This window comes from Lithobates pipiens, unplaced genomic scaffold, assembly GCF_037356315.1.
Source record: "Lithobates pipiens isolate NorthernLeopardFrog02 unplaced genomic scaffold, aLitPip1_a1.2 Scaffold_23, whole genome shotgun sequence".
In the NCBI taxonomy this organism is placed as follows: domain Eukaryota; kingdom Metazoa; phylum Chordata; class Amphibia; order Anura; family Ranidae; genus Lithobates; species Lithobates pipiens.
Window position 1 is genome coordinate 164,000,786 of NW_027507785.1, and position 14,281 is coordinate 164,015,066.

A 14,281-nucleotide genomic window follows, 5' to 3' on the forward strand; every position below is an offset into this window, starting at 1 on the left:
GCATTCACCGCAATACCACCTAGTGGAGCACTCCAGTATTTTACAGCTGATTTTGGATACTCTACAATGAAGCCTTCTGATTTAAATCAGTTACATGGGAACAAAGGTCAAAATGTTGGCGACTCCACTATGATACTTCAAAGTGGGGCAAGAAGCAGATGTCAGAAAGTCCATTGAAAATAATTGTAAATCGCAATTTTATATTCCCTAAAGGCTTTAAAATGGTTAGCTATCATTACATTCATGAGTCTGCATGTATGGTTTTCAGCGGGGTTCAGGTTAGTGCTTAAAGGCGTTTTAGTTTTATAAAAACATTAGTGCTTGGGCAGACCTGACCAATTTGCCTAGAAGTCACAATTGCAGCATAGATGCCTTGAGTAATAAAGCTTACTGTGGGCTGTCTCCGGCACTTTGGAAAGAGATCTATTTATGCAAATACAAGTGAGCATCCTAACCACCCCAATCCTAAAACCATTGAAGCCATGGCCCTGTTGGTCACCATCACAATTTCAACACTGTAGAGAGAAAGGTCTACCTAACGCTTTGACTTTAGGTACTTTTATTTAGCATATAGAGTTTTAAGATCATTCTTACATATTTGTGAGTTCATGTAAAGACTCTCAACCATGTCATTACTTCATGATTAATTATTAAGCTGCCTAAAGTTTGACTTCAGACAGATTTCTTATGTTGTTAAGATAAGGGGTACTTTGCCATACTTTGTATTTCCATTAGGAATATTCCCAATAAAACCTATTGGTTAACCTGCATTGTGTTCGTGTGAGTTTGACAAGCTTTTTAGAAAAAATGAATGTCAGTTAGCAAAATGTAGGCCTAATCAAAAATGCTGCATGCAAGACTATTTTCCAACCCTCTGCATTCAAACACATTGGTATAAAGAGCTCATCAGGTCCATGCAAAATGCATGGCCAATGTCTGGTGTAAACCAGCTCTAACACAAGAAGTACGGTATGGTTCACTGAACACCTACAAATGACAGTAATAACACCACTATATGAAATACAGAAAATCTAACTGCAATAAGAAAATCTGAAAGAAACAGGCAGTGAATGAATGCTAAACAGGCAGTAATATATTGATTTGAAATGTGTAAGTTGCTATGAAATTTTTACCAGCAAAATTCTAATTCCTTACTAGAACATTGTAAGTATTAACTAGTATATATATCTCTAACTGTATTTAAAATGTAATTAAAGGTAACGTTGTATTAAAATATGTATTTGAAATAGCAAATGTCTCTGTTTGTAGCTTTTGTGCTTCCTAGGAAAAAAAAAGCATATCTATTGCATACCACCTATATTGTAGCGAAAACCAAGCATCGCTTACATTTTATCATAGAGTAAAGTAACTTTAACTAAAAATCTTATAAACTGATATTAGCCTTTTTATTTTCCTGATTTGATCATGCTGTAGTAGAACCATGACTGTGTTCTTCTTTAACCCCCCTGACGGTATTCCCGAGTCTGACTCGGGGTGGATTTTTTATACCAAAAGCGGTATCCCCGAGTCAGACTCGGGACAGCGTCGCTGGATCCAGGAGGAGGTTTCCTTACCTTCTCCTTCGAATCCAGCGATGTCTCCCCGCTGTACGAGCGAGCCGTGTCTCGCTCGATCTATCACATCGGCGATCTCCGTGCCCTGCGAGCGTTGCGACGCACGGGCACGGAGATCGGCGCCAAATTCAAAAAGTGAAATAAACAGTAAACATACAGTATAATGTAATCTTACAGATTACATTGCTGTATGTAAATATTTCACATCCCCTTTGTCCCTAGTGGTCTGCCCAGTGTCCTGCATGCAGTTTTATATTGTAAAAACTGTTCTTTATGCCTGGAAACTGGAGATTGTCCATAGCAACCAAAACTGTCACTGTACATCAAAAATGATTTTAGACCAGCTAGAAAACAGCGATAATAAATTAGAATGACTCGCAGAATTGAGCGATAGCGATTTGTGGGGAGATCCGTCATCAAATAGTGAAAAGTAATGACAGTGACAATTCTGCAACTGAGCAAATTTCAGTGTTTTTGATTTGATAAAATTATTGAATAATTTTTATTATTGTTATATTATTATTTGGTACAATTATTTATAATTATTTATTATATTATAATTTATGATTTAATTTTTCAAACTTTATCATACCCGGGATGTCTGCTAGACTCTGGTTTGGACAGATTTAAGAGAGTTATTCCTAAGAATTGCAGGACTACAATATAAAACGCCAAATTTTCATGCAAAATAATTGTACCGCTTTTAGCACCTAAAATCCGAAATAATGGTACCGCCAGGGAGGTTAAGGCCAGGTTCACAGTAGAGAAAGCAGCGGCTTACAGCAGGAGTCCGGTGCGTCGCCATTCACCATTTCAGGTTTGATTTCAGCCAGAATTTTGGGCTGAAATGGACCAAAATACACACAGGGCTCCTGTGCAATTCCCACTGGAGCTGCTGCGGAGATATGTGAACCGGCTCCATAGAGGTCACAATTTCCTGCTATGCAAATTGGGTGCAGAGAAATCCCCATCCAATTCGCAATAGTGTGAAGCCAGCCTTAATGTCTACAGCACAAGGCCCCCCACTGACATACAGATAGGTAAAGGAGGAGTTTAGACCCCTTTTTATATAAGACAGCAGAAAGGGTTATCCGTTCAGGTGCAGACTAAGTTAAACATCACTCCAGTGTAGTTCAGAATGAAACATTTTTAAAATGTAGAGATTTGTTTTTTTTCCTTAGATTTTTGCAACCAATTCTCCTGTATGCTTAGAACCTGTGAGTGATTTTTGCATAAAAATTTAATCTGTTTGTATATATGTGATAATACATGTACTGCACTCTGTCACTCTGGATCTGTGTGTGCTCAGTACCCTCCAACCATCCAAGATTCTGCTGCACCAATCCGTGGATCCAAGCCATTTCCCAGAGCAAAGTGCTGGCTGGAGTGCTTGTTTCAGCACCGGCTCCATCTCTCTGCAGACTGTGTGCAGTAGAGTGATCTGCTACCTAACAAAGAACAGAAATGTGAGTTACAGACTTTAGTGCAAATTAAAGTCTAGTACACATGGGCCGAATGTCGGATGACATTGTGCAATTCAATAAAAATTGGCCGACATCCGGCCCGTGTCAAACAAGCATGCTGGAAAACCAGCAGCCCACTGGTTCCTGATCAGCGCTCTCGGCCATAGGCTGAGATCACTGATCGGAGTGGTGTGTACTTGGCAGGGGCCGTCCCCCTGTCAGAAGACGATATAACAGCACGGGAGATTGCTGTACTAACATGGATTTGTCACTGGGCTGAACAAAAAAAAACTAGTGGTGTTTACTTGACTTTATTAGTGTTGTCCACTGATACCAGTGTTTACCTGCCCCCCCATTCTTTTCCCCCACCCCCTACTAGGCCCTATTGTACTCCCCCATACCCCCTGCGCAAAATCTGTTTTCCCCATTCACGACACCCCGCTGGCACAAATGCCACTACTGTTTGCACTCCCCCCCACACACACACTGACTAAATGCCTTTTCCTTTCTGCAACTTACACTGGGGCATTTTTCCCTCCCATTGACCAGCAACATAATGGGCCCTATGATACATATTCCTTACTGCTGCACTCTGTAGATTATGTTGTAACTTTGCACTGTTGTGATTTCTACACTCAATGTGCTATATATACACGTAGACCTGACCCCTGCACTCAGTACCCTATGTTGTGAATTACAGAGTCCTGACCAGAGTTTTTTTTTCCTAACTGTTGCTCATTGCTGTGTAGTTTGCAACTTGTTAAAATCTATTTCTTCTTTAACCACTTGAGCTCCGAAAGGTCCTACCCTCTTCATGGCCAGGCCATTTTTTGCTATTCTACTTTAACTGGTAATTGCGCGTTCATGCAACGCTGTTCCCAAACCAAATTTAGATCCATTTTTTTCACACAAATAGAGCTTTCTTTTGGTGGTATTTGATCACCACAGTTTTTTTTTTTTTTAATGGTTTGCGATATAAACAAACAAACATTAATTTAGAGCAAAATGTATTCTACATTTTTGTTGGTAAATCACAATAAGTGTATATTGATTGGTCTGCATGAAAATTATTGTGTCTACAAACTATGGTATAGATATTGGAATTTTTATTTGATCTATTAATTTTTTTTACAAGCAATGGCAGAGTAAACAGCGATGTATAGTGGAACTGTGATAGTGCGGTGGTAAATCTGACAGTAACTTACACTTTTTGGGAACTAACTGCCACTGACATCTCCAGTGACACCGATACAATGATCAGTGCTAATAATAAACACTGTCACTATACTAATGACACTGGCTGGGAAGGGGTTAACATCTAGGGCAATCAAAGGGTTAAACAACACAGGGCTTACTTCTGTCATTGGTTCAGCCAATCAGCAGATGCAAGCCATAAATCATTGCTCAAGCTTCCGAGTGCACTCGCGCATGCGCGAGCGGCCCAAAAAGAAAGCAGTAACTTACAGTTACGCGATTGTGCCTGTACAAGCTGACCTGGCGCAGTAAATGTACTGTGGCGGTTCAGCAAATGGTTAAAATATGCTTAGACAAAGTGGTGTTTATTTACTAAAGCTGGAGAGTGCAAAATCAGATTCACGTCTGCATAAAAAAAAAACGCTTCTAACCTCAGCTTGTTCAATTAGACTTCGGAAATAAAACCTGGAAGCTAATTGGTTTGTATGCAAAGGTGAGCCTGATTTTGCACCCTCCAGCTTTAGTAAATAAACCCAACTGTTAACTCTCTTTGTGTATTCAGTTTTGTTTGTTTATTTGTATTGATTATTTTGGTTTATGCAAGTCAAACTCTCATTCATAGCATAGTAATTATGAAGTATCTTGGGGAAACAGGGACTGCAGACTGTGTATATCATGTGTAGGCTTAGAATCTAACCACGCTCCTTTAAGCCACGCTCAATATTCAATGCAATCTAGCCTTGGCCATTTTTTGCCAAGGCATGCCACACGTCTTCTCTATCCCAGGGTATTACGCATTCTCAAGTTTGGAGGTATGCTGTATGAAATGTTCAACCTCCTCTGTTCTAACTGATTGTTCAGAGTTGCAGGTAGCTTCTCCAGTTGCCATGTATTAGCTCAGCTTGTAGGAGTGGAGTTATGACCCATAGAGGTCAAGCCCCAATCTTCTCTGGGGCTTTTTGCAGCACCATATGTCTAGAGCAGAATGGCACCTAAAGCTTCATCACAGAGTGGTACAAACATGAGCCACAGGCCCAGGAACAATTGGCACTATCTTTGTAACTGCTACTGTTTTCTACCTATAATTTGTCCTGTGATACAAGCTATAGTTTGTATCAGTAATTTGAATGCAAGCTCTTGTGTCATTACCTGTCTTCACTTTACTACAACATTAATTATAGCCACCCATTACAATAATGCAGTGCATTTTGCCATCACGTTCTGAAACACCCATATACAAAAAATATCTAATGCAATTTAGAGGTCACAAAGCCATTGTAACTATCAAACCTAGTTTAGAAATGTTTAAATGAGCTGTACATTTAAGCTAAGTAGTTGTTTTCTACACCTAACTAACATGTCCTTGCTAAATATTCACTTTTGTCAGGTCTTCCCTTGCAAATTTATTTGCTTTCATATCTGTATATTTTCCAAGTCTCTGTTTCCAAAGCAGCTACATACATTGATTATTGCAGCTCAACTAGTTTCAACACATCTGTGGAGTGGTTAATGCAAACATTTCTGGCAGCTACAAGGCATAGAACAAAATGAAAAAATAAAAACACCAAAAAGATTACTAATACTCTTCAGCTGCTAATTCTTCCATGAAGATCTAGACTAAAGACAGCGTCCCATAAAGATTGGCTTTCTCCTGTAGAAGAGTCATGGAGTACAACGCTATTCACGTTACTGTTATTGTATTTATAGCAAGCAAGGCGAAGTATAAATAACTACACTGGCAGGCACTGATTGCATCAGAAAGAACAAAGAGCAAAATTGCACAGTGCACCTCCCATAGCAGGCAATCAGCATCTTTTACTGGGCTAACTTTAGCTGTGATTTCTAAGCAGTTGCTTGAGTAACTTAAAATCTCTAAAACGTAATGGGGTTTATTTACTAAAGCCAAATCCACTTTGCACTACAAGTGCACTTAGAAGTACAGTTGCTGTAGATCTGAGCGGGACATGCTAGGAAAATAAAAAAACATCATTTTTGCTTGTACACGATTGGATAATAAAATCAGCAGAGCCTCCCCTCAGATTTACAGCGATTGCACTCCCAAGTGCACTTGTAGTGCAGAATGAATTTGCTTTTAGTAAATCAACCCCTAAGCCATGCTCTCAAGAAGCAAATACCTTTTTATTATAGGTTTTGTACTTGTGATTTTTTTTTTGTTACAAAGCAATATTTCGTGTTTTTATGATACACAATTCATGCAGGTATAAAACTAGAGACAAAGTAGGACTGTAATCATGCTGTGCACGCACAAAGAAAATCCAACTTGCCATTAGAAGGTAAACCTACCAAGCCTCATGCTGAATTGAAATGTTTAAAGGTGGGCAGATAGATCTCTGAGCATAAAAGAGATGAACCCTGAAGTAACTGGTGTGCCGAGCCATGCCACAATCCCCAGCCAAAGATGACACTAGCGCCATGTATGGCACTTTCTTCCTTTCCTTATCCAAAGGGAGCATAGATCGCCCTGTTTGCCACAACAAGCACCTCCAATGGACAAAAGAACAAATGTATGTGCTTTAGTTAGGCCAGAGGTGGCCCAACTGTTGAAACTGATGCTAGAATTAGGAGCATTGCTTGTACTATTGAACGGTTTATGACTACCTTAAGGCCATGACAGCCAGAGTTAACCTTATTCATATTGCAAGTCAACACAAGCACATAAACTTTTTCATTGCTTGTGTTTCTTCAGAAATACAGAAGGAATGCTGTATTTTTATCAATGAGGGTAATCTACAGTTCAGTCTGACTAATGTAAAGTCAAAGCAGTGATATATATGGGGCTAACAGACAATAGCATACCGCTCACCAATACTTAAAATCTGTTATAAAATGCCTAAAAGGCTGTTTTCTGCCCAGCACAAAATGTAAAGTTCAATGAAAAAGACTTCAAGCACATACGGTCACTTTACTCTATGAAATACTTTTCTATCACCTCCTATCGTTCTCTAACCCATGCATTTATTCCCCTATATAACAACCTCTTGTATCAAAACATGCAAGTCCCTGGTCATTTCCAGACAAATGAGTGACCAAAGTCGCCTTATCTTGCTCTCAATTAAAATTGCAAAACTGCTAAACAATTACTTGTTCATACATTTGGGACCAACGATAATGCTACTGGTGTCTGGAAGTTGAAAGGTCTAGAAACATTTTCATATGCTGCTTCCTAAACTCAATAACAATACCCAGCAAAAGTTTACTTATACAATATAAAAGACTCCAGCATATTCTAAAATGTTTTACAGCAATTATTGATCTATTGATATATTTTTAATATACACTTATACATCAGAATGCATGTATTAAATTGCAGTATGTGTTGATATGACCTTTATTTATTTATTTTTTAACTCAATTTCAGCTGACTCAAATGGCAAATTGTAGGTCAATGAACCCAAAGTACAGCATTCAGGGTACTTTTTAAACAAACTTTCAGATCTTAAGGCCAGACCTTATATTAGAGGTCATATGCAACATTACATACATGATAATATCCCTGTAGTACTCCACTATGGCAGACAGGAATGTAATTACTGGATCTCCACTGTTTGACACATCAGAAATATCTGGAAACATGTCTGGTGAATGTCCCGCCCAGGGAAGCCCTATTTTACTATGTGCCATGGTGGGTGCAAAAGACCCTTCCAAAATAGCATTCATATTGGGAAAGTATATGAAATGGCTTTCCTACCACATTGTATGGCATGCTATAACTTTACCAATGCGTGCTACAATTTTTTATTGAACTATGACCAAAGTGAGAAAATGCAATCAGCATGAAACCCAAGCAGGCAAACAAAGTACAATCTTCATGTAGATGTTTCCCTGATGAGAATCAAACTCAAATCCCACTGCTGCCATCCCAACCAGTAAGCCGCATTGCTGCGCCGTGCAAGAATTTTAATGAATATCAATCAGAACATATCAATCATAAAACATTTTTTTTTAGAATACCCTGTCTGGGATAAAAACCCACATTCTACAAGTACAAAAAAAATCAATATCCAGGTAATTTAAGTGTGAACATTTGCAATGAATTAGTAAAACCAAGTAAGTAAATGTGTAACTATTTCACAACAGAATACAGTATTGTTTTATCTATGTTGGTTGTGGTATATTTTTAAGTATTTCCATTCATGGTTACAACAAGATTTCTTTGCAGAAAACAATATCTAAATATCTGACCATGAAGATTGATCAGAGGGAAACAGTTATAAGAAACTCTATCAATTTAGAGTGCTGTATTACATCTAACAAAGAATCAACACACACAGATCAATAATATAATGGGAATAAGTTGATTCACAATTGCACTGTGGTGTTATAGGTAGTAAAGACACTTCATAACCAAAGAATACAAATAAAAAAAGCTCAAAATAAAGAAATTAAACTGAAACTGGAAAAAAAATGAAAAAAAAATGGATGAAAAAAATGGATGAAAAAAAAATATTTTTTTGCATCCAATACAAAACAGTGTACTAAAATATAATATTTAAGGCACACGCACATATACTGTGTATATATATATATATATACACACACATATATACAAATAAAAAGAGTTCACAATAATATACTAACATTTGAAATCTGGAAGCAGGCTGTGGATATGTATATTATATCTCCTTCTCCATCTATGTTATCACTATGTGTGAAGACTGAAGATTAATCACTGTGGTGCAGTTATTGATTGAATATACTGAAGTTACTCAAAATGATTCATTAGAAAACTGTATGGTAGAAATATCAATGCAGCAATGATTTTTCAGTGATACAAAATATAGAAATGCAGCTAATTTGTAATGCTTTACAACCTAAAGTCCTGCAAACTCCAAGCTGGATATTATAAAACAGAGGCCCGACAAGAATTGTACACTAAAACCTCCACTCATTTTTGTGAAGAAGATCATCAGTAAAGACACATTAGCCCATTTACAAAAAATAAGCACAGCTGAGAACTTCTCATTGTTGTTACAATTCATTGTTATATGCTGATCTCAGGGCGGTCCCAATAACACAATAGTAATGATCCAGATGGGTTGTGTTGGCTTTAGTACAAGGGACAGATTAACATTTTACCCCCAGATCTTAGGGACAGCTTGAACCAGCCCATATCTGTCTTCTACAAATAAAATAAAAAATCCCAGTCTGAATACTGGCTCAATCTTTCCAGAAGATCTGGAATGATTAATGGAGGTGTAGATAGTGGGCAATATGGCAGTTGTACTGTTTGTCTCTTTTTGGTCCTCACCGCTTATGGAAAGCTTTGACAGTCTAGGAGCTAATAATCTGTCCTGACCACGTCTCATGCTTTGTGTGTGGAGACAGGTGAGTGAGAATAACTTCCACAGCTTGAAATTTCTGATTCTTGGGTGGAATCGGGCACATCTTGTATGTCACCTCATCTCCTTCAACGGGCACATATTCTCCCTCAATGCTGCAACACAATAAAACATGAAATCAGAAACATATTGAATTCACTATCAGCTTAGGGAAACGAAAAGTGAATTTTGTACAGAGACAAAAGAAAGAACTACAGTGGCACCGGCCACTGAATGTCATTTTCGAGAAACAGCAGATTACCCATCAATGACCAACCTCACTCAACCTTGTTATCTCTGTGCAAGTCTATAAAGAACCTTTTTTTGTTAATTCCAAAGAGTTTTTTATTAGTATTGAAATGGGCGTAAAGCAACCACATCAATTCTGACAAATATTTGCACCTATTGTATACATATTCAGTCAAGGATAGACAAAGTCTCTGTAATAAGGCATAGACAGAATGGATGTACTATATGACTGCTTTCGTTAAATTAATAAAAAAGGGGCCCCTGCAGTGTTATTCCATAATGTGCTAGTATGCACCACATACTAGCACATTATAACACACTTACCTGTGAAAGGATGCCCTCCAGCGCTGCAGGGTCAGGATGAGGGCGCTTCTCCCATCCTCCTTCCTGATTGGTGCTGTTTGGCCGATTCAATGGCCTGGCCCCGATGACATCACTCTTGCACTTGCTCACAGGAGTCACTTCATCACGGCAAACAGCAGGTACCGTAAATGTATTCTGAGCTGTGCATGTGTGGCTCAGTGCACATTACCGCTCGCAGGCAGAGACATTTATGAAGAGAACATTGGGATGCAGACTTCCTGTCCCACGTCCGGAACAAAAGTGCTGCTCAGCCATTCACTGCAAACCTTTTATTTCATCAATGAATACAAGGCTTTCTACAATTGGCTGGGGGGGATTGCAACATTAACTGCCCACCTCTTCACCTCAGCCATGCAGAGTAAGCCCTGTATTCCTTGATGAAATATAATGCTTGATTTTTCTCCAGGACCAGGACAGGAAGTCCCCATCCCGCTGTTAAAAAACTGTTTATACAACACTGACAGCTGGCATATCTGTTACTGAAGCAAATAGTTCCTATTTAAAGTCACATGAAACCTGGAGTTAGGCTTTAAATATAATATATCATTTATTCACGAAATTGTAATTTAAACAAATCACACTTTGAAATGTATTCTTTCATAAAGATCAAAGTGCTATAAAGCAAGGAAATACAGCAAGTAAGCAAAGCATACAAAGCAAGGAACATGCGATGCCCCCTCTAGTTTTTTAGGGATGCAAAAATCCTTTTCTCATGGAGTAGGTTGTAAAAAGCAATTTACTTTCTTTCAATATTCCGGTGCTATCTGTTCGCTGATACCCAGGCTTTACACTGATTACAAAGAAAATTAAACACATCTGTCCATGACCGGAACACCAAGCATGTGAGGCTGCCAAGACATTTTCACACAGTAATAAAAATAGACATGTCTTCCAAAAAACATATTTTATGCCATGCAGCGCTTGAATACAGCAACAACAATCCTCCACCCTCTGGTATCCACGCCTTTGTTTCCTTCCTCCTGCTCATATTAAAGTGAATGTGCTGACAACATTTTGTATAATTTTTGGCTAGGACAAAGAAAGTTTAGAAGCTCTGTCAGGTTTTTACCACTATCCAAGGCTCCATTAAATATTTTCCTAATTTCTATCCCAGTGACCACGGTTTTATCAGACAGGAATGAGGGCAAATTTGCAACAGAGATGCAGACGACAAGAAAAAGCTGACAAGGGTTCTAGCCTTCCCTTACTATACTAAAATACAATACTTTCATATCTGTCAGTGTTGGGGTTGGAGATTTGCCCTCATTTCCTGTCTGATAAAACTGTATATATTAAGACAGGAAGGTAGGGGGAATCCTTTAATAGAACCCTAGGAAAAAAAAAATTTAAAAACCAGACAGGGATTCTAACCTTTTCCCATTTCTCTCCAAAATACAAAAAAATGTTGGCGGGACATGGACACACATAGGTTTGGTTCAGTCTTAAGCTCCGTACACACTATCAGATTGTCTGCTGAGTTTTTCCTTCAGATTTACCAAAACCATGTAGTAGAAGGGCTTGCCTGATTGCATACACATTGAAACTCCTAAGGTTTGACCTCATATTATATGGTTTTGGTAAATCTGAAGGAAAAACTTAGCAGACAATCTGATAGTGTGTACGGGGCTATAGACACCCAGGTGCTGTCTGCTGGGCAATCTGGGATGTTAAAGAGGTTCCAGCCTGGGGAAAACAAATCTAAAGTCAGCAGCTACAAATACTGTAGCTGCTGACTTTTAATATATGGACACTTACCTGTCCAGGGAGCATGCAATGTTGGCACCCCAGCTGATCTTCGGATCAGCTGTTGGGTGCAGCCGCCATCTCCACTAAGGGAAACTGACAGTGAAGCCTTTTGGCCTCACAGATGGTTCCCTGCACGAAGTGCATTGCACTTTCTAATTGGCCTGGCGGCGGGGGAAAGAAGGAGGAGGAGGGTGGAACTTCCCAGTAGTGGGGACAGGGACCTATCAAAAACAGGTACCCATTCCCTCCTCCCCCCCAGAAAGGTGCCAAATGTGCCAGCAGAGGGGGGAAGGAAGAAAATAAGTGGAAGTTCCACTTTTTGGTGGAATTCCGCTTTAAGGCGGATCTTCACTTAAAAAAGAAAATACTGCTAAAATACCTCCCCCAACATATTTGAAAGGGTTTTTTCTGACAGGTACCCACTTTCTCGCCTAGTTGAGAATAAAGGAACTTTGGCCCCCTCGCCACCTGCCTGCAGTCTTCTGGGACATGTTATGTGTCATAGGAGCCTGAGGGACCAATCTGACAGTCCAGCGAGATCTCACACATTTGCAGTGGGGAACCTTCAATGAAACAGCAGGAAGTCACAGCTGGCTTCCACAGCCAAGATGGCGGCACCAGAGATCTGAAGAACTTGCCTGGAGGAAGACAGCGCTGGACTCCTGGACTGGTGAGTGTCTGTTTCTTAGAAGTCAGCAGTTATATTATTTGTTCCTAGATTGTAAGCTCTAACGAGCAGGGCCCTCTGATTCCCCTTGTCTTGAATTGTATTGTATTGTAATGTCTACCCCAATGTTGTAAAGCGCAGCGTAAACTGTCGGCACTATATAAATCCTGTATAATAATAATAATAGCTGCTTTTTTTTTTTTTTAAACAACTGAAGTTCCTCTTTTAAGCAACTAACTGTGTGTACACCATTGCAAACAACTGTGGCTTGCAGTTTGTGATGTTATTCTCGTCAATAGCAGAAACCAATAAAAACTAGTTAACCATATGTAATCACATAATGAACAAGAGGAAAGTTGATTAAATGCCATTAAGGAAATTTACTAAAACTGGAGCAGACAGAATCTAGAGCGGCTTTTCGTAATATCCAGTCAGCTTCTAATTTCAGCTTGCTCAGTCAAGCTTTAAAAATGAAAAAAGCTGCCATGCTCTGCTTCTTTCAGTTCTGTCTGTTCCAGTCTTAGGCCCCTTTCACACATGCGGACCGTTCAGATCCGCTTGTCAGTTTTTTCAGGCGGATCTGAATGGTCGCTCCATACACCTTTATGGAGTGACAGATGTCAGCGGTGACATCCAATCCTCCCCAATCTGCTCCACAGACGGATGGATGCCCTATTTTCCATCAGTCTGACGGATCGGATGAAAACAGACAGGCGGTCTGTAATTATCCGATCCCTCCATAGAGGATAGCGGTCTCTTTGACAGGTCCATCCCTGCACAGTGTGCAGAGATGGAATTGTCATCCGCTGGCTCAGCGGGGATCAATGGAGAGATCCCCAGCTGAGCAAGCGGATGCCTAAATATGGATCCGCGCGTCTGAAAGGGGCCTCAGTATATTCCCCTCCATGACTCACTTTACTTTGCACATGTCACTGTACTTTGCACTTACCTTGTTGGCTTTTAAAGTGGAGCTCCAGTAGTTTTTGTGTTTATTAAAAGTCAGCAGCTACAAAAACTGTAGCTGTTGAATTTTATTAAACACACACTCACTTGTCCCAGAATCCATACTCACATAAGCCGTCCCTTCTCTCCGTATTCTCTCCCCAGCTCTGGCATCTCAACTGCGGGTACCCAGCTGTGACAGATGGCAGCTTCACAGCTGTGTGCTCACTGCACATGCGCAAGTCTCGCTGTGCATTTAAATAGTCCCCAGAGTCTTCTGGGACCTGTGATGTGCCCCAGATGAGGAAGGGGGAGAGGAGAACTTCTAGGTGATCCATGCAGAAGTGGAAGCGGAATTGCTGTCAAAACCAGCAACCTGCTCCCCCCCCCCCCCCCCCCCAGAAAAGTGCCTTTCGGAGAAGAGGAGGGATTGGGGGGGGGGGGGTGAGACTTTAAAAAGTCGCTTTAAATTATGAACTATAGTCTGTCTTCGGGTAACCACGCTCCACTGTAACTGATCATACTTTAAGATTGTTCTTTGATTAAAACTGAACTCATTTATATGTATTCTTCAATAGCTATAAAAAATGGAGTTCTACTTTGTATGCACCAAATGCTATTGCAAACTCAGCTATGACCTAGTAAGGTAGCAGTGACATCATAACTGTGCTGAATACTCCCCATGCAGAAAGCAGATCAGTGGGTGGGATCCAGAAAGCCCACCCACTACAGGCTGTCTACAGA

General features: G+C 39.8%; 1 protein-coding gene across 1 annotated transcript in view; it reads right to left on the bottom strand.

Annotated features, from left to right (window-relative positions):
- Nucleotides 1–7,551: 7,551 nt before the first annotated feature.
- The window catches only part of CSDC2 (cold shock domain containing C2), a 45,713-nt gene continuing 38,983 nt past the window's right edge, over nucleotides 7,552–14,281 (bottom strand). Inside the window, exon 4 of the mRNA XM_077452533.1 lies at nucleotides 7,552–9,686. Coding sequence (XP_077308659.1) covers nucleotides 9,524–9,686 — 163 coding nt within the window. The 3' untranslated portion in view covers nucleotides 7,552–9,523. The remainder of the gene's footprint in view (nucleotides 9,687–14,281) is intronic.